General features: G+C 44.5%; 1 protein-coding gene and 3 non-coding genes across 4 annotated transcripts; all 4 read left to right on the top strand.

Moving 5' to 3' along the window:
• On the top strand, positions 1-22,165 carry LOC121569486 (importin subunit beta-1-like). Its single transcript, XM_045213656.1, is given in 24 exon segments — positions 1-323; positions 1,378-1,436; positions 5,387-5,569; positions 5,960-6,160; positions 6,411-6,563; positions 6,858-6,917; positions 7,037-7,126; positions 7,480-7,590; positions 7,983-8,084; positions 10,947-10,967; positions 10,969-11,036; positions 11,038-11,167; positions 15,384-15,575; positions 16,071-16,201; positions 16,924-17,071; positions 17,319-17,390; positions 17,819-17,963; positions 18,842-18,924; positions 19,231-19,338; positions 19,655-19,798; positions 20,230-20,335; positions 20,847-20,961; positions 21,537-21,698; positions 22,073-22,165. Coding segments are annotated over 24 exon segments (2,625 nt in total). The 5' UTR covers positions 1-283; the 3' UTR covers positions 22,074-22,165.
• On the top strand, positions 18,986-19,127 carry LOC121570846. The gene has a single exon (XR_006001584.1). It is a non-coding gene; the product is annotated as a small nucleolar RNA SNORA79 (small nucleolar RNA).
• Positions 19,856-19,999, top strand: LOC121570847. The gene has a single exon (XR_006001585.1). It is a non-coding gene; the product is annotated as a small nucleolar RNA SNORA79 (small nucleolar RNA).
• LOC121570843 lies at positions 20,514-20,657 on the top strand. Its single transcript, XR_006001581.2, has one exon. It is a non-coding gene; the product is annotated as a small nucleolar RNA SNORA79 (small nucleolar RNA).
• Positions 22,166-24,053: the final 1,888 nt, after the last annotated feature.

Raw genomic sequence — 24,053 nt, 5'->3', positions numbered from 1 at the left:
GGAGTCGAGCGCGGCCCTTTCCCTCCCGACAACACAGGATGAACAAGCAGCATTGCTGCTAAAACACTTCTTTTCAGGTTCCGCGTTTGGAAATAGCGCATATCCAGAGTAAACTCATCGGCTGGGGGATACCGGGCGTGTATGTTTTTTCTCACCGGCTTACATTGATTTATCCACGGTCCTGTTACATTGGCTGAACACTGAAGAAATATAATCCGGGTTGAGTTGTGCGCGGCAATCCAACTAGCTAGCGACTACTTCTGTGAAGAGTGGTTGGGACAGAATGGAGCTGATAACAATCCTCGAAAAAACTGTCTCTCCAGGTGATTGTACAGCTCCAAATACTTCTCTTTAACATTTGCTATGTGAAGAGTTTAGGCCCAGTAACTTGACATATCTGTATTTGATAGCGATAACGGGCGAAAGTTAAATCTGAAAAAGGGAGGAGGGAAATGCCTTGCTAGCTAGGGCTGCTAATGTTACGGCCTACTCACTCCCGCGGATGCGGCTTCTGTGGTGAGCTCGCTAACATGCTAACTTTTAGCACGTTATCTAATAGTTCAGTCTGGGCGGCATTAACAGAGCTGCCAGTTCTCAAAATATATTATCCGTTGAAAAAGTTGTCACCCACATAGTTTGTCATTTTGATGTGATGTTTTTACTGGTTTGATACGTTTAGTTACCTATCAATTCACTTTGCTAGCTAGCCATTCATGTGCAACTAAGTCGGCCCTGCCTTGCTCGCCCGCTAACTTTAAAGATTACTAGCTAGGTACTGTAGTTAGCATGTGCATGATGTGGAAAAAATATATAATAAGCAGGGACTCGATCGTGTAAACATTAGCTAGTATACGCTAGTTAGTGAAGTAAACACTTGTGCATTGAACGTGGTGATGTAATTTGGACAGCTAACTAACGTTAGCTAAAGAGTTTGAAACGAGTTGGTTAGCTCAATGGTTAACTTAATCGTTGGTATCTAGTAACTAGCCGCGAGTGAGCATCCCCCGGTAGCCAGTGTGTTGCATGATATGGGTCATCTAGCTAACTAGCTACTGTAACGCTTAATACATTGGCTATTTAATTTAGTTAGTTAACGAACTAATCTCTCATCGGGAAATGTACACCCACAATTTCCCAAATAGATAATCGCCGTAACAGGTGAATGTGATCACTGGTACGCACTGTACGGAGTGGCTAACGTTAGCTAGGTAATCGTGGTAGCCTACCTAGCTAATCGTTCTAGCTAGCTAGCTAGGCAAAGTAGGAATTGTAGATGCATGCTAACAGAACTTTGCTGCTTCATGTTGTAGCTAACTAGCAAGTGCACTAGCTATTCACATACTATAACGGTAACATTTTCCCTCTCGCCCCCCTCAGATCGAAATGAACTGGAGGCGGCACAGAAGTTTCTGGAGCAGGCGGCAATTGAAAATTTGGTTTGTATAGCTACACATTTATCAGTCAGACGGATAATTTATTCCGGTCACATTCAGGTCTGGCGCCAGAAACACAGGGCATGAACTCAATGAATTGCCGGCGTTTTCAACTGGGCCCTTCCTTCCTCCATCTCGACATTATAGCAGCAGCGTCACACGCCTCAGCTTTCGCGAATGAATGGAGACCTAGCATTAACCCACGTTAGCTAGCTAGCACACCAGCTATACCCATGTCGGCATCCAGTGCCTCGACATGATCACTTGACATACTCAATTTTCGACAAATTCTCGTTTGTGATAAAAAAATGCATTCAGATTAATATCACTTGAGCAATATAACCCAGGCATAGAAAAACGAGTTCACTGATAGTGATATATCACCAGCAGGGCGGATTACCCTGTTTTGAAATGGACACATGTGGCTAACATGTTGTAATCCTATAGCTGCATTTGATTCAGTATGGTATTCATGATGTACCTAATAGTTCACCAGAAAGCTCCAGTTATCTACTTTTAGTAGGAGCAAGAGCACTCGTCCCCCCTCCCTGACAGATGGCCATTGCATTTTTGGAGTAGAAAGGGAAAGAGGGTGTAGCTTGCTGGCTATAGAAGAGGAAGTAAGGCGTGATCGAGGCATCTGTCATTGAGCTATATTTTTACATAGCTATTTAGCTTTGAAATATGGGTCCGCTTGTGTGTATGCCATTTGAGAAAACATTTATGCTATGATATTGTGTTTACTATTTTGGGCAGTGGCAGATCCCCCCCAGAAAAAGCTAGCTTATGCAAGGTGTGCAAGACTCATTTGAACCGAAAGTGGCATGCTACTTACATCTGACACTTACCCTTTCTCCTGCTCACTCTATTGTACATTTTAGTCATTTAGCAGACGCTCTTATCGTGACTTACGGGCATACATTTTTTATTTTCGTCATACTGCCCCCGTCGCCACACCCTGGCGCTCCCTCTCCAACTCTATGTATTCCATTGTTACATACAAATTAGATGTGTTGTATATTCTGCAGGGTAGTCAAAAGCTACACATGTATTATGTAATCTCCCACTTCTTTGGCCACACATCCATATGTAGCTTTTTTCAAGTCAAATTATTTGTTTTATTTTTTACATTTGAGTCATTTAGCAGACACTCTTATCCAGAGCGACTTACAGGAGCAGTTAGGGTTACGTGCCTTGCTCAAGGGCACACTGCCATACCTAGTCGGCTCCGGGATTCAAAGCAGCGACCTTTCGGTTACTGGCCCAACACTCTTAACCGCTAGGCACCTCACAAAGGTACCAAATATCTATGGCTCTGTTTGCTGGGCTGTGCTGCTCTGTGAATGTTAGTCACATAATTAGCTACTCAGATCAAAAACTATTACAGGAGTCATGATACAAGTGTTGCTAAATGTCCTTTTGTGCTGCCGTCCACTGTCCTTCATTATCATTGTCGATCGAATTATGATTAAACCCAATCTGTATTTTAACCCATCAGCTAAAGGGACATAGAGATTTCCTCTCATCTAAGTATTTGGATATACTTTTTTAATCTCCAGAAAGCCTAGATTGTGACACCAAGCTAGACACTTGATGCCTCATAGGCCCCACTAATGGAAGACCTGGAATAGGGGTCACAGATGAGCTCTTATAGCTAAAATTGGTCACAAAGCAGAGTATACAGTGCCTTTGAAGAGTATTCAGACCCCTTGACTTCTCACATTGTTACGTTACAGCTTTAATGTAAAATTGATTAAATTGTTTTTTCCCTCATCAATCTACACACAATACCCCATAGTGACAATGCAAAACAGGATTTTTGAATTTTTTTGCAAATTTATAAAATAAAAACCCTGGAAATATCATATTTACATAACTATTCAGACCTTTTACTCAGTACTTTGTTGAAGCACCTTTGGCAGCGATTACTGCATTGACTTCTTGGGTATGACGCTACAAGCTTGGCACACCTGTATTTGGGGAGTTTCTCCCATTCTTCTCTGCAGATCCTCTCAAGCTCGGTCAGGTTGGATGGGGAGCGTCGCTGCACAGCTATTTTCAGGTCTCTCCAGAGATGTTCAATCGGGCTCAAGTCTGGGCTTTGACTGGGCCACTCAAGGACATTCAGAGACTTGTCCCGAAGCCACTCCTACGTTGTCTTGGCTGTGTGCTTAGGGTCGTTGTCCTGTTGGAAGGTGAACATTTCCCCATTCTGAAGTCTTGAGCGCTCTGGAGCAGGTTTTCATCAAGGATCTCTTGACTAGTCTCCCTGTCCCTGCCGCTGAAAAACATTCCCACAGCATGATGCTGCCACCACCATGCTTCACCGTAGAGATGGTGCCAGGTTTCCCCCAGACGTGATGCTTGGCATTCAGACCAAACAGTTCAAGCTTGGTCTCATCAGACCAGAGAATCTTATTTGCATTTTAGTCATTTAGCAGACGCAATTAGGGTTAAGTGCCTTGCTCAAGGGCACAGACAGATTTTTCACCTAGTCGGCTCGGGGATTAGAACCAGCGACCTTTCGGTTACTGGCACAATGTCCTTAACCACTAAGCTACCTGCCGCCCCATTGTTTCTCAAGGTCAGAGTCCTTTCGGTGCTTTTTGGCAAACTCCAAGCGGGCTGTCATGTGCCTTTTACTGAAGAGTGGCTTCCGTGGCCACTCTACCATAAGCCTGATTGGTGGAGTGCTTCAGAGATGGTTGTCCTTCTGGAAGGTTCTCCCATCTCCACAGATGAACTCTGGAGCTCTGTCAAAGTGACCATCGGGTTCTTGGTCACCTCCCTGACCAAGGCCCTTCTCCCCCGATTGCTCAGTTTGGCCTGGCGGCCAGCTCTAGGAAGAGTCTTGGTGGTTCCAAACTTCTTCCATTTAAGAATGATGGAGGGCACTGTTTTCTTGTGGACCTTCAATGCTGCAGACATATTTTGGTACCCTTCCCCAGATCTGTGCCTCGACTCAATCTTGTCTCGGAGCTCTATGGACAATTCCTTCGACCTTAGTGCATGTCAGAGCAAAAACCAAGCCATGTCAACTGTGGGACCTTATATAGACAGGTGTGTGCCTTTCCAAATCATGTCCAATCAATTGAATTTACCACAGGTGGACCAATGAAGTTGTAGAAACATCTCAAGGATGATCAATGGAAACAGGATGCACCCGAGCTCAATTTCGAGTCTCATAGCAATGGGTCTGAATACTTATGTAAATAAGGTATTTCTGTTATTTATTTTTAATTTGCAAAAATGTCTAAACCCGTTTTTGCTGTGTCATTATGGGGTATTGTGTGTAGATTGCTGAGGATTTTTTTTTTATTGAATTCATTTTAGAATAAGGCTGTAATGTAACTTGGGCTCCCGAGTGGCGCAGCGGTCGCTACAGACCCTGGTTCGATTCCAGGCTGTGATTGGGAGGCACATAGGGCGGCGCACAATTGGCCCAGCATCGTCCGGGGTAGGCTGTCATTGTAAATAAGAATTTGTTCTTAGCTGACTTGCCTAGTTAAATAAATAAAATAACAATGTGGGATAAGTCTGAATAAGGCACTGTATATGTAAAACCTAGACCTAAACAAGTTATTTTAGCAGTTTGTTGTTTTGGTTACACAAACGCATTACAGATCTGATTTAAAACAACCACATATGGATCAAAAGAGATTTGTGGAGCCCACTGCTGCCACTCACTGACTGCAGTATAAATGGAATTTAGTGTCTTAAATTGTTTTGCTATTGCATACGAACCTGCTCTGTCATGTCTGTTGATTGATTACTAGCCTCCTACATTCTTCAGTTGCTGAATGTAACTGTTGAACACTGTTCAGAATGACTGCAGTGAAATGTAACTCATGCTGGGGACTGAAAGACTTACAAACCACTACTATCTTATGGTCCGATTGTAAAAAAAAACATTTTAAAAACTCCCCCCACCCACTCTCCCTGTCTTTCTCCAGCCCGCGTTCCTGGTGGAGCTCTCCAAGGTGCTCGCCAACCCTGGCAACACCCAGGTGGCTCGCGTGGCCGCAGGGCTGCAGGTGAAGAACTCGCTCACCTCCAAGGACCCGGACGTGAAGACACGCTACCAGCAGAGATGGCTGGCCATCGATGCCAACGCCCGGCGGGAGATCAAGAACTTTGTAAGGAGAAACTCCTCTTCCACCTCTTAGTGCAGATGGATTTATACTTTCTACCTTTAGTAGGCTTTTATCTGGTCTCCCGGCTCCCCACCTCCACCTTGGGTTGAAGTATATTAAAGCCTCTATTACGGTTTTGTTAAGTGATAGTGTGGGTTACACAGTGACAATCATTTCATTCAAATATCCCCTGGGGGAAAAGAGGATCCAGGTGCTGAAGTTGATTACACCTCGACCCTCCCTCCCCCGTCAAGAAACCTACCCAGCCAAATGACTTATTTGACTTAAGCCCTTGGCTCCTATAAGAACGAATGTCCATCTCATTTGGTCTCACCCAGCCAAATGCACCAGTTGATTCACCTCTGACCCCCCCCCCCTTTCACTCCCTTCCAGGTTCTGCAGACCCTGGGCACGGAGACGTACCGGCCCAGCTCGGCCTCCCAGTGCGTGGCTGGCATCGCCTGCGCAGAGATCCCCGTCACCCAGTGGCCCGAGCTCATTCCCCAGCTGGTGGCTAACGTGACGGACCCCAGCAGCACCGAGCACATGAAGGAATCCACCCTGGAGGCCATCGGATACATCTGCCAGGATATCGTGAGTGCCCCCGACGCACACACTTGCGCACATGAGAAACAGTGGTTCTAACCTCAACCCGCCCCACACAACATCAAACTGCTGTAATATGAAACTTGTGACATTGTTTCCTCGATTACAATTGCACCAAGACAAGATTCCAAAATCGAGGTTAGACTTAATTGCTGTCTTTGTTTTCCAATGCATGTTTCACTGCAGAGCAGACGTAACTTCCATGAACAACTGTCTTCTCTCCTCCCCTGTACTGTAGGACCCTGAGCAGCTGCAGGACAACGCCAACCAGATCCTGACGGCCATCATCCAGGGCATGAGGAAGGAAGAGCCCAGCAACAACGTCAAGCTGGCCGCCACCAACGCGCTGCTCAACTCACTGGAGTTCACCAAAGCCAACTTCGACAAAGAGGTGTGTTTGTGTCTCCTGCCCCGCCCTGCCTCGGTCCCACTATATTAGTGTGTAAGTTCCTCCTTTGTCGCATGCTGTGACCCCAAAAATTGAATGATGAAATGGACAAATCTGAGCCTGTTTATAGACTTAACTGTCTGGTCTGTGATGAGAAATCATGCACCACGCTGAACATGTGATGGATAACCCCTACCACAATATCTGAGACCTTCACAAATGCTTACCCAAAAGGCTGGGTTTTGAATGCTTTGTCTATGGTCCCGTCGTAACAGTGAATCGGTTTGTGTTTTTCAGACGGAGAGACACTTTATAATGCAGGTCGTCTGCGAGGCCACACAGTGCCCAGACACCAGAGTGAGTATCGTGAGTTTTCTTTTCTATTTAAACCTTTTTTGGCACATTTATTCCATGCTTTCAGCCAATAATCATATTCTTAACCAATGTTGGTGAAATGCAATGTCTGTCTCCCACAGGTACGAGTGGCTGCCTTACAGAACTTGGTGAAGATAATGTCTTTGTATTATCAGTACATGGAAACGTACATGGGCCCAGCACTGTTTGCGGTAAGCACCCCCCCTCTAACTGTGGTCCTCAAGTTAGGTGCTGAAAGGCATTATTCTGACAGGTTTTTAGATGTGCTTCTATCTGAAATACTTAACGTAGAGAACGCCAAAAAAGGTCTTGATGGACCTTATCAGTTACTGATATTGTAGGGTTGCTTGTTGACCACTTGTCTGGTCTGTGATGAGAAATCATGCACCACTCTGAAAAGCCTGATGTATAACTCCTACCACAATATCTGAGACCTGCACGGACACGAACGCCAGTGGTCCGTAATCAAGGACACTCCTTTTAAAATGAACGTCCTGACCCCCTCCCTTTGGTCTCTGTCCTCTCCCTCCCCTACCCCAAACAGATCACAATAGAAGCCATGAAAAGTGACATTGATGAAGTTGCCTTACAAGGAATCGAGTTCTGGTCGAATGTGTGTGATGAGGAGATGGATTTGGCCATCGAAGCGACTGAGGTGAGCCCCCCCCCCCACACACACACTTTCAAATGTGTTTCAACTCTATAAACTAAACACAAGGCAACATTCCAGCCCACAAATGTAAATTTACACGTTTTATATATTATAACACCAGAAAGAGACTCAGTGATCCATGTTGCTGAGTGATGATATAGCTCACCTGTTTGGTCTGTGATGAGAAATCATGCACCACGCTGAACGTCTGATGGATAACCCCTACCACAATCTCTGAGACCTGCACGTACCTTGTGTTATTTTGTAAACACTCCATTATGCAGCCGTTAAGCTGACACCCTTACCTTATTTTAAAAGCACACTGCATACAATGAAGTTGCACAACAGCAAAAAGGCAAATATTCCTCTAAGTTTGGTACATCTCTCTCCCCCAGGCATCGGAGCAGGGCCGGCCCCCAGAGCACACCAGCAAGTTTTACGCCAAAGGAGCCTTGCAATACCTGGTGCCCATCCTCACCCAGACACTCACCAAGCAGGTACGCAGGAGAAGAGCCCGCGGCAGACATTTTACACCTCAATATCCTCTTGATTACACATTAGGGCACAGCTTTGATACACCCACATAATTCAAATGAAGCCTCTGTACACACACTATTTCAGTGTATAGTTTTTTTGTGTTTAACACAAGGCAAGATTCCTTGCCGTTCACAGCCCAGCCTAGCTAACACAGCCGACACACAATTCTAAGTGAAACCATGTTAATGAAGTTGGCAGAGGGAGAAATTGACCAAACAGGTTTGGATTAATGTGAAGTATGTGAAAAATGCCAGCCACAGAGTGTTGAAACCTTAACCGGACAGAGTAAGCCAGCCAGTGGAAGTGAAGGGAAGGCAACCCCAGCCAGTTAGTCCTTGGAGAACAGGGCAGCGGTGGTGACTCTCCATGATATAATGTCAGCCGGAGACACGAAAACATCCGTCATAATACCTCTATAACCTAGAATGATCCGAGACAGAAACTTATTAATAAGGATATGGGTGAATAAATTACTGGTATTAAGATCTCTGTACAACACCACAGTCCTCAATCTTTATATAAAATTAAGATTCTGCCTCATAGGAAAACCTGTTTGGTCTGTGATGAGAAATCATGCACCACGCTGAACATGTGATGGATGACCCCTACCACAATATGAGACCTGCACAGACATGTAACAAGTCAGGATAAGTGGGGGGGGGCGGGTAGGCTCCTCACCCATCCAGACACCACCATTTTGTGTCTAATACCACAGATAGAAAAATAGTTGATAGTTCCCCAGGAAGACGGTGTGCACTGCTACCACACATTCTATAATTAGTACAAGTGTACGAAGTGAAGTCTAGCAGGGAGGTGTGAGGGTATCTGTACCTACCATCCCAGTCTATCTATTAGGGGCTTTAATGAGACACAATACGTGTCTAGCTGAATTTGTCTGTCCTTTGTGTGTTGGTATCGGTTATTTTGTGTTTGTCCTTTTGTACACAATGTCCTTGTTGATATGCTATAGGTACGGTGAGGAAAAAAAGTATTTGATCCCCTGCTGATTTTTTAAGTTTGCCCACAGACAAAGAAATGATCAGTCTATAATTTTAATGGTGGTTTGTTTGAACAGTGAGAGACAGAATAACAACAAAAAATCCAGAAGAACGCATGTCAAAATGTTATGAATTGATTTGCATTTTTAATGAGGGAAATAAATATTTGACCCCTCTCTGCAACATGACTTGGTGGCAAAACCCTTGTTGGCAATCACAGAGGTCAGGCGTTTCTTGTAGTTGGCCACCAGGTTTGCACACATCTCAGGAGGGATTTTGTCCCACTCCTCTTTGCAGAATTTCTCCGTCATTAAGGTTTCGAGGCTGACGTTTGGCAATTCGAACCTTCAGCTCCCTCCACAGATTTTCTATGGGATTAAGGTCTGGAGACTGGCTAGACCACTCCAGGACCTTAATGTGCTTCTTCTTGAGCCACTCCTTTGTTGCCTTGGCCGTGTGTTTTGGGTCATTGTCATGCTGGAATAACCATCCACGACCCATTTTCAAATGCCCTGGCTGAGGGAAGGAGGTTCTCACCCAAGATTTGATGGTACATGACCCCGTCCATCGTCCCTTTGATGCGGTGAAGTTGTCCTGTCCCCTTAGCAGAAAAATACCCCCGAAGCATAATGTTTCCACCTCCATGTTTGTCGGTGGGATGGTGTTCTTGGGGTCATAGGCAGCATTCTCCTCTTCCAAACACAGCGAGTTGAGTTGATGCCAAAGAGCTTCGATTTTGGTCTCATCTGACCACAACACTTTCACCCAGTTCTCCTCTGAATCTTCAGATGTTCGGATTGGCAAACTTCAGATGGGCATGTATATGTTCTTTCTTGAGCAGGGGGACCTTGCGGGTACTGCAGGATTTCAGTCCTTCACGGCGTAGTGTGTTGACCAATTGTTTTCTTGGTGACTAGTGGTCCCAGCTGCCTTGAGATCATTGACAAGATCCTCCCTTGTAGTTCTGGGCTGATTCCTCACCGTTCTCATGATCGTTGCAACTCCACAAGGTGAGATCTTGCATGGAGCCCCAGGCCGAGGGAGATTGAGAGTTATTTTGTGTTTCTTCCATTTGCGAATAATCGCACCAACTGTTGTCACCTTCTCACCAAGCTGCTTGGCGATGGTCTTGCTTGCCCATTCCAGCCTTGTGTAGGTCTACAATCTTGTCCCTGACATCCTTGGAGAGATCTTTGGTCTTGGCCATGGTGGAGAGTTTGGAATCTGATTGATTGCTTCTGTGGACAGGTGTCTTTTATACAGGTAACAGCTGAGATTGGAGCACTCCCTTTCAGGGAGTGTGCTCCTAATCTCAGCTCGTTACCTGTATAAAAGACACCTGGGAGCCAGAAATCTTTCTGATTGAGAGGGGGTCAAATACTTATTTCCCTCATTAAAATGCAAATCAATTTATAAATTTTGACACCGCTTTTTTTCTGGATTTTGTTGTTATTCTGTCTCACTGTTCAAATAAACCTACCATTAAAATTATAGACTGATCATTTCTTTGTCAGTGGGCAAATGTACAAAATCAGTAGGTTATCAAATACTTTCCCTCACTGTACATGTTCATGTAAATGTATGCCATTTACTCTGGGTCTCCTTCCCCTCTGTGTACAACCAGGTCATCTCTCCCGACATACCTTTTATGTAAATGCATGTCTTACCTCTCCTACTTGTCCTCTGCAAGTCAGTATGATTCCTTTCACTTCTCCTTCCCTCTGTGCCTCTGTCATGTGACATTGGTTAACCTCCCTACTTTCTCAATGTCATAACGTTTCATGTGAATACGCCTCTCCTTCACCTCTCTCTCTTCCTCCTCAGGGCGAGAATGACGACGATGACTGACTGGAACCCGTGCAAGGCGGCGGGCGTTTGCCTGATGCTGCTGGCCACGTGTTGCGAGGCGACGTTGGCCTCACGTCCCCTTCATCAAGGAGCACATTCAGCACCCCGACTGGCGCTACCGCCACGCCTCAGTCATGGCCTTGGCTCCATCCTGGAGGGCCCCGAGCTCAACTCAGCTCAAACCTCTCGTCATCCAGGTAACTTGAACTACACCACATGTAGAATATAGTATGCATGGCGGACATGAAGACGTACAGCATAAACGGAACACCACCATATTATGATCTCAACCAGCGGCTGCTATGCTAACATATCAGATAGAAGAGGAGACTTGACTATCTGTTAAAATTATCTTGGTATCTAAACAGAGTAGTGATGGGAAGTTGCTCTTACTGACTCTCCGATCTTTTTAATCGTTCGTCAAAACAACGAATCGTTCAACTCCTTTCGTTCATTCGAATCAGTCATGCCCAGAGCACGCGAAACCCACTCCGGCAAACGATGAACTGAAAACTTGAGTCATGATTCTACAAGCCTCTTGTTCACGTTGTTCACCATAGGGGGCTTATTGGAGCTGTAAAAACTGTGCTTTAAAACAATGTACATTTGTTGATAAGATTATTTCTTGATACATTTTAAATGAGCTGTTGTGGCCGCGATCGGGACTAGTTTGTGAACTACTCTTGCCGGAATGCATTGCTTAAATGTCTGTCGTGAGGGATGAGCGCAATGTCGTTCGGAACTGCAGCCCCGCCAACAACTGTAACAATTATAGTTTGTTGAGCAGAGGCTGTGTATGTTTTGGTTCTACAAAGCTGTGTCCATCATAACATTCAATTATCAATTAATTGCATTCATTCTTGCACCATGCGATCAATTATCAGTTATAAACATAAATTTTTCTTCTCTATGCTCATGATCTATTTCTCTGCGCGCATATGACAGACAGTTGGTGGTCGGCGCACATCTCTGGAGGCGCTGAGCCGGAGGAGCGTGTATTAACCCTGCTGTAGGTAGGACTCATTACGACCAGTACCAGCAGGTCAAACGAAAGACAAATGAACCAGACACTCAGAAAAACGAGTCAGTAAAAAGTTGTTCAAAAAGAACAAATCGTTCGTGAAATGCACATCAATAAGGCATAGCCCAACCAGCTCAAACCCGTTGTCATTCAGGTAACTACACCTACTACCGCAGTATAATGATACCTACTTACTGATACTACCGATTTCACCAAGGGGTTTCGGTGGAGTTTCACAGCAGGATAGACTAACATGGATACTAACATGGTGTGGTGTGCAAGGAAGAGAATTGCTTGTGGCCACGTAGAAATGTATCTGTTGTAAAGGTCTTTGTCTAGGCCGGCAAGCATTTCTCACTTTTCCTTGTGTTGCATGCCCATCAGATAACGCATTGTCTTTTCTGTGTGCTCTGAACGCCTTATGGTTAATAATGAAACTATCTGCAAGTTGGGCATTAAATACATTCCAATTCATCTTTTAGATGAACCACCATGTACCCTAAGTTGTTGCCAGGGTAATCTGGTGTTTACAGACATGTTCATTCACAAGTAGGCTGGACTGGACCCATACACACACACAGTCATGAAAGAACATGGTGGTTCAGCTAGATACCGCCATGTTCTTTCATGACTATGGGTGCGTCTCAAATGGCTCCTATTTAGTGCACTACTTTTACCAGGGCACATAAGTAATGTCGCTATGTAGGGAATAGGGTGCGCCATTTGGGACACCAACTATGCCCCAATCCTTGACCCCAAGCCTTGTTGGACTGATAACTGAAGTTGGTGCTTGTCTCGGAGTGTGCCTTGATAAGCTTTGCAAGTGTCCATAATCAGAGCTAAAACCTGTTATTCACTAGGCACCAAATTCAAGAAAACTGACTGAAACATGGAGGGACTACTTGATGTTGTCAATAAATAATCTTGTTTCTGCTTTCCATTGTAAAAACGGAAATATTTGAATCTAAGGCAAAAAAAAGTCATTAAAACATTGTATCTGGTCTGTGATGAAAGAATCTTGTACTCAGCCCTGAACCCTGATGTTTAATAGGATTTATCTGAGACATTTATCTGAGATTTATCATTGGACACTGTGTTAACAAACCTCCAAACGAAGCTTCAATGCCATACAACAATCCTTCAGTAGCCTTCAACTGCTCTTAAACACTAGTAAAACTAAATGCATGCTTTTCAATCGAACGCTGCTAGCACCGCCCACCCGACTAGAATCACCACTCTCGACGGGTCTGACCTAGAGTTGTGGACAACTCAAATATCTAGGTGTCTGGTTAGACTGTAAACTCAACTTCCAGACTCACATAGAATCTCCAATCCAAAAGTTAAATCTAGAATCGGCTTCCTATTTCGCAACAAAGCCTCCCTTCACTCGTGCTGCCAAACATGCCCTTCGTAAAACTGACTATCCTACCGATCCTTGACTTCGGCGATGTCATTTACAAAAATAGCCTCCAACACTCTACTCAGCAAATTGGATGTAGTCTATCACAGTACCATCCGTTTTGTCTCCAAAGCCCCCATACACTACCCACCACTGTGACCTGTACGCTCTTGTTGGCTGGTCCTCACTACATGTTCGTCGTCAACAAACCCACTGGCTCCAGGCCATCTATAAATCACTGCTAGGCAAATCCCACGCCTTATCTTAGGTCAGTTGGTCACCATAGCAGCACCCACCGTAGTCTCGTCTCCAGCAGGTATATCTCCACTGGTCATTCCCAAAGCCAACACCTCCTTTGGCTCGCCATTTCCTTCCAGTTCTCTGCCTGCCAATGACTGGAACGAATTGCAAAAATCTCTCTGAGCTGGACTCTTATCTCCCTCAATAACTCAAGCATCAGTTGTCGAGCACCTTACCGATCACTGCACCTGTACACAGCCCATCTGAAATTAGCCCACCCAACTACCTCCCATCCCTATATTGTTATTTGTTTTGCTCTTTTGCACCCCAGTATCTCTATTTGCACATAATCTCTCTTGCACATCTAGTGCATGTCCGTGTTAATGCTATTGTAATTATTCTGCACTTTAGCCTATTTATTGCCTTTTGCCTCCATAACTTGCCACATTTGCACACACTGTATATATTTTCTGTTGTATTTCTGACTTTATGTTTTTTTACCCCATATGTAACTCTGTGTTGTTTTTATTGCACTACTTTAGCTTTATCTTGGCCAGGTCGCAGTTGTAAATGAGAACCTGTTCTCCTTCAACTCTTACCTAGTTAAATAAAGGTGAAATAAAAAATTAAAATAAAAAGACCTGCACAGACGAATTCAGTAAGGCTGGATTTAGACATACTCTGTAATAGAGAATAAAAAATCCATAGTTACATATCCGGAATATTATTTTTGATAACTTTCTAGTATCGTTTTTGGCACCGCAATACCTATTTTTTGTTAGCTATACCTGCACCAAAACTTTCAGTATTTTTTTCCTTCATAGTTTGCTCTTCTTTTAAATAGGAGTCAATTTGTTTGTCAGCACTTTTATTTCCATGACTGATCAACTCATTTTCACATGACTCTCTCTTGTCCCTCTGCAGCGACATATGGTAAACAATTGTCCCGAGAATTTTGTTATCTCAATGGTTGAAGTCAACTACTTCTCAAATCTTTGAATAATTCCCAGAGGTTGTAAATCTCTAGTTAAATAATGAATTAACAAAGACCCCCTTTCTGCAATGGTCAGTATGTTTGTTCAGAGAGCACTCTGTCCCAAAATTTGGCACAAATCTTTTTTTATACACATACGTCAGAGGAAAATCCCACCCCCGCTTTAGGCGGGCTGTATTTTCCACTGTACACATCTTGCTCACACCTAGTTTAGCTCATGTGGTTTTCCTATACTGCTCTCCTGACCATCATATTTACATATACACACACACACCCGCTGTTCTTATCATAGCCTACTCCTTCTCCAGGCAGGCCATTTTTCCTCTCTTCCTCATACATAGTTATCGCTGTTCTCACAATATTCTGCAAGCCTCTCACTCCCCTTTCCTGTTGGGGACATCTGTTTTGGAAACCGGTGTCCTGTTATTGGTTTCAACGTTTTCCACTTCTGCTTGCATAATTACAAACCAAATAACTCTGTTGCTGGGCAAATATGTGCATCTTATATTAACACATTTAAAAACCATGCCCCTCTCTCGCTACACCTGAATACTGCTGTTATATTAACAGTACCTGTCTTTCTCCTCTTGAATGCTGGTTAACAGTACTTAATAATTAATTAATTACATGTCTATAGCGCTTTTCATAGAATCTCAAAGCTCTTAAATGGGAAGACTTCATGTATCTCCGCTCCCCCTCCTCTGCTAATTGACACTACTGTGGTTAGTGACCAGTCTGCTCTTGTTTCTCCCCTCCCAGGCGATGCCCACGCTGATTGAGTTGATGAAGGACCCCAGTGTGGTGGTGAGGGACACCACAGCTTGGACGGTGGGCAGGATCTGTGAGCTGCTGCCGGAGGCGGCCATCAACGAAGTGTACCTGGCCCCTCTGCTGCAGTGCCTCATCGAGGGCCTGGGGGCCGAGCCACGCGTCGCATCCAACGTCTGCTGGGTGAGACAGAAGCTAGAGCCGCTTTTTTATTTGTTTGTCCATTTTAAAACCCAATTCAACAACACGTGGGTACAATGCATTTAAAATAATCGAGGATAACTCCAAAAGTTTCACAGCTTATTTCCATTGTGGGCCTCCACCACACATGTAGCAGTAGTACTTAATTAATCCCACAGAGATCATTGTTTTATCACCACAAGCATCAGCGATAGACTGCACAGTACAAAGACACTCGCTCAATTACAACAATTGATGCCTTAGATCTCAATCCACCGCACTCGAGTGGAATAGGTTGTATCAAAGTATCTGTAGTTGAGAGAAATACCTGTCTGGTCTGTGATGAGAAATCATGCACCACGCTGAACATGTGATGGATAACCCCTACCACAATATCTGAGACCAGCTAAAAAAATTTTTTTAAGGACCACAAATGATGACTCGATCATTCAGTGTTTCCATATGAATGCCCTCATAACTTTCCCTCCCTCCCCTCAGGCCTTCTCCAGCCTGGCAGAAGCGGCGTACGAAGCCACAGATGCAGCGGAGGACCAGGAGGAGCCTGCCACGTACTGCCTCTCCTCTTCCTTCGAGCTCGTTGTCCAGAAACTCCTAGAAACCACAGACAGGTAGGCAGGACTGTCCAGAAACCACAGACTTTGCAGAAACTCCTAGAAACCACAGACGATACCACCAGAGGGAGAGGTAGGCAGACTTCCAGACTCCCAGACCACAGACGCTTCAGGATGATTTCCAGAAACTCCTAGAAACCACAGACTGGTAGGCAGGACTGTCAAATCCCTAGAAACGGGTCGGGGACGGTACTGTCCACTAGAAACCAACCACAGACAGGTATGCGGACAGGGGGGAGGGAACGGCACCTTCTGTTGTCCAGGACTGTAGAGGTTTAAAAAACCTCTCAACTTGGCTAGTCAAACAAACTAGACATTTGTCTGGAGGAGTTCTTGAAAGTTAGCTAGAGACTAACTCTCTGGTCTGTGATGAGAAATCATGCACCACGCTGAACGTGTGATGGATAACCCCTACCACAATATCTGAGACCTTGAATGACAACATTTGGAGATGTAGAATGGTGTTAAAATCTACTTCCTCAGGAAATCCTTTGAAGCCCTTAGCTGTACATACCCTTTTGGAGGCTCTGAGTCTGTCTTGTCCAGTCTCGTCGTCCTAGATCTGGTTTATGTATTTGAATGCACCAAATTTTTGCCAAGAATTGTACGCATTTCTATATAATATAAAATAATAATAATATTAATAATAAATGTTTTCCTGATGCGTAGTAATGATGATTAAGTGAATTAAAGCAATATTCTCCCTCTGTGTCCAACAGGCCGGACGGTCACCAGAATAACCTGCGTAGCGCGGCCTACGAGGCCCTGATGGAGATTGTGAAGAATAGCGCCAAGGACTGCTACCCAGCCGTGCAGAAGACCACCCTGGTCATCATGGAGCGCCTGCAGCAGGTCCTGCAGATGGAGGTGGGTCCCAACAGATAGAGGAGGGATGGGAGAGAGAGATGGATTGGGGGGGGGTCATGTGGTCCCAAAAAAAGGGGGAAACCTTTTTGGTCTGTGATGAGAAATCATGTACTCACTACTCTGAAAAGCTCTGATGTTTACTTAAGGATTTATCTGAGGCCTACTTTAAACTATTAGACATTTTGCTTGGAGTCTTTTCTGTTTTGAAGAATCTAATGTTGATTTCATGTGTTCTCTCTCCTCTCAGTCCCACATCCAGAGCACGTCGGACAGAATTCAGTTCAATGACCTCCAGTCTCTACTGTGTGCCACACTGCAGGTGAGACGAGCTGGCTTCATTCAGTTTGACCCTGAAACCATTTCAACCTCCTCGAACTAGAGGTAGGAGTAGAATACCTAGGGGGTTCCATGAATACATTTAGCTGTCTTGAGTATTTGAAAGCCTTAGAAAAAATATACATTTTAGTACCTGTCTGGTCTGTGACGAGAAATCGTGTACTGAAAACCCTGATGACACTAATAGGAAGAATCTGAGACCTGCACAGACATGATCAATATGAGACTAGTAAAGGAGAGTGCTTTATGAGGAAAGATACCGTAGACCGGCACCCAACAAGGAAACAAGTTGTGGGTTGGAGTTTGTCTCAATGCTAGCCTCTTTCCCACGTCTCCTCACTGTAGTTAAATGATGATAGTTAGCCTGTGCTATGTTAGGTTAAAACCCTTTCCCTCCCCACTTCTCTATAGAATGTGCTGAGGAAGGTGCAGCACCAGGACGCGTTGCAGATCTCAGACGTGGTGATGGCCTCTCTGCTCAGAATGTTCCAGAACACCGCCGGCTCCGGGGGTGTACAGGAGGACGCACTCATGGCCGTCTCAACCTTGGTGGAAGGTGAGCCATTTTAAAACAGTCTGACACACACACACTGTTTTTCTACCAACACCCTCCACCCATTTTAGTAGGATGAATTATGTTTATGTGAATCTAAGCAGTTAAACCTCGTATCTGGTCTGTGATGATAAATCTTGTACTCAAAACCCTGAAAACCCTGATGTTTAATAAGATTTGTCTGAGACATGTTTCCAGCCACTTGGTCAATGTTAAACTGATTTCCACGCTTCTCCTTACAGTATGTAAATGGTGTGTTGCATGTCCAGTGTCACACGCCTCACTGAGTACGTTTACATGCACACTAATAAGTCAGTATTGAAGTATTATGGCAGTAGGCTGAGTATGGCATTAGTCATGTAAACACCTTACTCAGCTCATCACAATGAAAGTAAACATAAGTCGATTAAAACACCTGGTTTTCTGAGCTATCATTCGACTGATAAGGATATATAAACGGCTTAATCGGTGTTCCAGCGATGTATTTGATCTGTGTGTGTGCTAGCACCAGCAACGCAAGCCTCCCTCTTATGCGCAAGTGAGTTTGGACAAACTGAAAGTATGAATCTTTAGAAGTAGTTTTCACATACAAACTTTATATCTCCGGGGTCGGAATCAAATAGGCTTCCCAAAAAGAACATGGTCATTATGGTAGAACGTTTATTTTGATTGAAGATTTTCTGCATTTATCAAAGTGCTATCAGGTAGACTGATTTCAGATGTGTCCATGTAAACAGGTTTATTAGGGAAATTGTTCTTCTTGCAAAGCATGTAAACGTTTAAATTGAACTGTTATATGAGTGTTTTATTTACAATAAGCATATTATTGTGTGCATGTATCCATACTCAATGTTGTAATGTCTTCTGTCTTTCCTCCTTAGTATTGGGTGCTGACTTTCAGAAATACATGGATGCCTTTAAACCTTTCCTGGGAATTGGACTGAAGAATTACGCAGAATATCAAGTGGGTTCTAGGATTATATGAATCTCTTAGTGTCAAAAACAAAAACTGTCCTCCCTTTCACTGACGCCTGTTCCTCTCGCTGCTCTGAGATGTGGCAGTTGGGATTTTAGGTCGTCACAGAGTAAAGCAGGGTCTATTTCACCCAGTGTTTGAGGTAGCAGAGCTGCCTTTATCTACGCTGGACTTTGCTGGACCCCACACTTGAAATGCACTGATTTAGTAGCTAAGTTACTTCTAGTAATGCTTGCCTAAGAGTCAACACTTAATTATTTCAACTCCACTACCCTCACCACCCTCCCTTGTCAGGTGTGTCTGGCTGCGGTGGGCCTGGTGTGTGACCTGTGCCGAGCCCTGATGTCCAACATCCTGCCTTACTGCGATGAGATCATGCAGCTCCTGCTAGAGAACCTGGGGGTGAGTGTCACTTTAATTTCTGCCATCTGTGTTGGTAATGGCAAGGCTACCATTATCATTACTGGAATGTGCAGGACCATACATTTGAGTCTTATTGCAGATTTACGGCCTCCGTTTTTATTGACCGTTTATTTGTAGAAGCATATAAATGCCTTCATGTCAAGCTGACCGTAGACACAAAAAAATTGCTTTTATCAGAAAGAAAAGAGTCATGATTCCAGCTAAGCCGTTGTTCATATGGGTTAGGTTAAGTCTTGTGGATACTAATGCAATTTGTCACCAGTACTGACTAAGGGCACGTGTGTTGCCCCTGCAGAATGAGAATGTGCACCGGTCAGTGAAGCCCCAGATCCTGTCAGCTTTCGGAGACATCGCCCTGGCCATCGGAGGAGAGTTCAAGAAGTACCTGGAGATCGTCTTGGACACGCTGCAGCAGGCGTCGCAGGCACAAGTCGACAAGGTAGAACAGATGGACACACACTGTACCACATTGGCATCCCTTTGTTTTGTTTGACCCTGACGCCTGTTCCTCTCGCTGCTTTGAGATGTGGCAGTTGGGATTTTAGGTCGTCACAGAGTAAAGCAGGGTCTATTTCACCCAGTGTTCATGAGGTAGCAGGGCTGCCGTTATCTACACCGGACTTTGCTGGACCCCACAAGTTTCTTCCCTGAGCATTTTTGTTGGAACCTTGTTAAGCTTGCCTCTTCCAGAGTTTGTTAGTGATATTAGTAATATAGTGCTCAATAGAAACAATGGATAATGCTAACATATGAATTGACCAGTTACTCTTATGAAGCCCTTTGGATTCCTCTAATGACAGTTGCGCTCCTCGATGCTGTCTGTCCTCCGTCCCGCTAACCTGCTGTGTGTTGGTTCCTTCCCCCTGGCAGACGGACTATGACATGGTGGACTATCTGAACGAGCTGCGGGAGGGCTGTCTGGAGGCCTACACTGGCATCATCCAGGGCCTGAAGGGAGACCAGGAGAATGTGCACCGTGAGTCCCCTAGCTACCATCCCCCCAGCATCATAACTCATCTACAGATTTTGTGGATCTAGTATGTTGGTGTATTGCTGACTATGGTATTGATATTGTGTCTTTAATTGTCTTGATGCCAATTGTTGGATTTTCCTGCACTAGTGTGTTTACAGTAGAGACTGAGGATTCCGTCCACTGACGCCTGTTCCTCTCGCTGCTTTGAGCTGTGGCAGTTGGGATTTTAGGTCGTCACAGAGTAAAGCAGGGTCTATTTCACCCAGTGTTCATGAGGTAGCAGGGCTGCCGTTATCAACACTGGACTTTGCTGGACCCCACACTTGCACATTGTGGCATTTTCCAATTTTCGCACTTTGGAGTGGGGCACATTTCCTAACAAGCATCCTTAATCACTTCTTTGCCAGAATTATGGCAACTTTGAGTGAATATTGAACATCTCTGTCACCTCTGTCTTAATTCTCATGATTGTGCTGAACATTGTCTTCATTGTATCGCTCTGTCCTACCTGTAGCTGACGTGATGCTGGTGCAGCCCAGAGTGGAGTTCATCCTGTCCTTCATCCACCACATCGCTGAAGACGAGGACCACTCTGACGGCGTGGTGGCCAACGCCGCCGGACTCATAGGGTAAGGCAACTTGGATTATCCGAAAGTGGTAGTGATGCTTGCGTTGTGGATCACAATAATACTGAAGATGCTTTTGGTATGACACAGCATAGAAATGTTAGGGGCAGCTTGGGGCTAAGATGCATGGAGGAGGGCAGGCGATCTCAAGGCATGAGAAACACTTTAGTATGATGAATTCTGATTTGTTTTATTTTTGTATATAAGGAAAACCTGTCTGGGTTGTGAGATCTTGTACTCAAAACTCAGATGTTTTAATAGCATTTATCTGAAACCTGCACAAACACGGTTTTTTTTTTTTTTTTTTTTTCATTTAGCAGACACTCTTATCCAGAGCGACTTACAGTTAGTGCATACACATTTTTTTTTCATACTTGAAAAGGAGTTGTTTTAGGTAGCAAGCCTCTTGATCGGAGTCGTGTTCCCAGCGACTTGGTCAATGTTAAACTGGTTTCTCTGCTTCTCCTTACAGTATGTAAATGGTGTTGTTCCTGTGACATGCTTAGTTAACCCTTTCCCTCCCCTGTGATGTAAAATGTGCTGCATGTGGTCCAACTCTCCCTCTTTCCTCTCCACAGAGACCTGTGCACAGCCTTTGGGAAGGACGTGATGAAGCTGGTGGAGCTGCGGCCCCTCATCAACGACCTGCTGACGGAGGGCCGGAGGTCCAAGACCACCAAGACCAAGACGCTGGCCACATGGGCCACCAAGGAGCTGCGCAAGCTCAAGAGCCAGGCCTGGTGAGTTACTGACCTACTGACTGTCACCCCTACAGCACCTCTAGGGCACCACGCAACCGCAAGGGAATAGCCAGGGATAAACACATTTTTTTTTAAAGACTGTTTGAAAGTTAATGTTGCGTTGGGAGATACTTATGCAGGAAATGCTAGTCTTGTCCATTTTATTTTATTATGGAGATGGAGTGAAATTGTAACTATTAGTGATTTCATTAAAGAGCATGTATAGACCGTGTCATTTGGTGACCAATTCTGAGATCTATAAATTCACTGTAGAAGCCTAATGAGAGATCACTCTCTGCATGCATTGAGCACGTGAACACAAGACTTTGGCTCCTTCAGCTAATAAGCTTTTCTTCCTCATTTCTCCTCTACAGATTTCATGCTGGTTGGGGATAAAATAGACAACGATGAACAATGAAAACGCCCCACTGGAATTTCTTCTGTCTTTTGCGTCGTGTCCGAGTTAAAGCAGAGAGTGAAGCGTCTTGCTGAGATGAGTGTCTGAGAATGTGAGAGCGAGAGTGAGAGTGAGCGAGGATCGAACATCACACCACCTTCTGAGTACAATTCCAGCAGTCGCCGGCAGACCAGCAGCGCCCCACCCCTGAACCCCCCTCCCCCCACCCACTTCCCTTTAGCCTCCCACCACCACTTCCTTAGCCTCCCCACCTTCCTCCCCCCCCTCCTTACCTCCTCTTCTTCTTCACGGCCACCTGTGGACTGATTCTGACTCGACGACTTGGATCGCTGTAGCCGGCTAGTTCTAGAACTCTTCTGAAAAAACTAATATTAGTCTACAACAGGATCACCAGAGTAGAGAAAAAATAACTGCCAAAATGTGGTTTATTTTGAGGGAAAATACAAACAAAACATGATACGAAAGAACTCTATTATTTTGCTCATTGACCGATCTGTGGAAGACTTATTACTTTTTCCCTAGTCTTTCTTTTGGTTCCTTCAAGCACTATATGGTTGTGGACTTCAAAAATGGAGAGTCAATTTTACGCAAATGTGAACTGAACCGGAATCTGAAAAATGAAAACGTTTGGGGTGACGGAAATGCGCCCAAAGGATCACTGCTGGAGTTGAAGGAAGATGAAACGAGGGGGACGAGCGGGCGGTCTCCACCCCCCTCGTCTCCTACCTCTAGCCTCTCTGATATCCCCCAGCCTGCCCCTGCACGGAGCCCCCACAGCGCTGCAGGGGAAGAGCTGGCCAGCCTGGATGATGGAGTGTGTCCGTGAGGGAGGGGATTCACAGTCTCCACTCCCCCGGTTATTGCAAATAATAATAATAAAGCTTGACGCAAATTCAGTAAGATATATTTCTGATGCTGTTTGGGAGAGGGCGGTGTGGGCTTGGTAGATGACTTATTGGCAGCACTTAAGTGAATTGGCAAGAAGGTGTTCTTCCTTTATTTCCTGCAAGAGAATCACTGACAAATGTTCACCTTTTTATTTTAATTTTAATGGCATCATTTGTTTCTCTTCGTCTTCAGTGTGGGCTTCTAGATAAACAGACCCTTTCTTGCCAGACCTGTTAACAAGAATCGGTGAGGATTTAAGCGTTGGGTGCATCAGGATTAGTGCATCAGGATCAATCAAGGGAACACTCCCAAAAGCACAAAATTTGACATGTAATACTTTGACATCTTAATGTTAAGATGAGCAAGCAGTAGAAAACGAGTGCCAAATTTAGACTACTCGGCATAGGGTAAAATACAACAAGCAAACACACACTTGCATGCAGTTCAGAAATAAATCTATAATTGAACTACATGACGAACTAGTGAATTGGGCTTGTTTCGGTTCCCATTTGTTGGTTTCTCTCAGCACTTAGTTGGAAAAGGGTCACTCACCAAGCTGTTAAAATGAGAATCGAAGACGTTTATACAAGGTTATATTTTTCCATTGCTATGAAAAGAAACAATAAAATGATATCAAACATTCCCCAAGCAGTTCTGGTACTTTCCTCTGTATTCTTTTATCTTCCTTTTGTTTCTTGCAAAGGTTTGTAATGCAATGTGATGACTTTAGTTTCCATGGCAACACTTGGTTGGTCGAGAGATGCCCAGAAACTTCCAAAAATGTATCTTTCTATATTGACATAATCAACCGGGTTCAATTTTAACTTGTCTTCACTGTTTTGTACTGTTTACGTTCTCCAATGCATAAGCGTTGGATATGAGGCGTTTTCCATTTTGATTTGAGATGGGATCTTCTTTGCAGTGGCTTTGATTATCTCACACCACTTTGGATTGTGTAACATTGTCCTCATGGGCTTGGCTATTTACACCATGTCATGTGTTGAAATGATATTAAGCATTGCAATTTGAATATAGAATTGTGAACATTA

The sequence above is a fragment of the Coregonus clupeaformis genome, unplaced genomic scaffold (assembly GCF_020615455.1).
Source record: "Coregonus clupeaformis isolate EN_2021a unplaced genomic scaffold, ASM2061545v1 scaf0136, whole genome shotgun sequence".
In the NCBI taxonomy this organism is placed as follows: Eukaryota; Metazoa; Chordata; class Actinopteri; order Salmoniformes; family Salmonidae; genus Coregonus; species Coregonus clupeaformis.
This window is presented reverse-complemented; position numbering and strand designations above follow the sequence as displayed.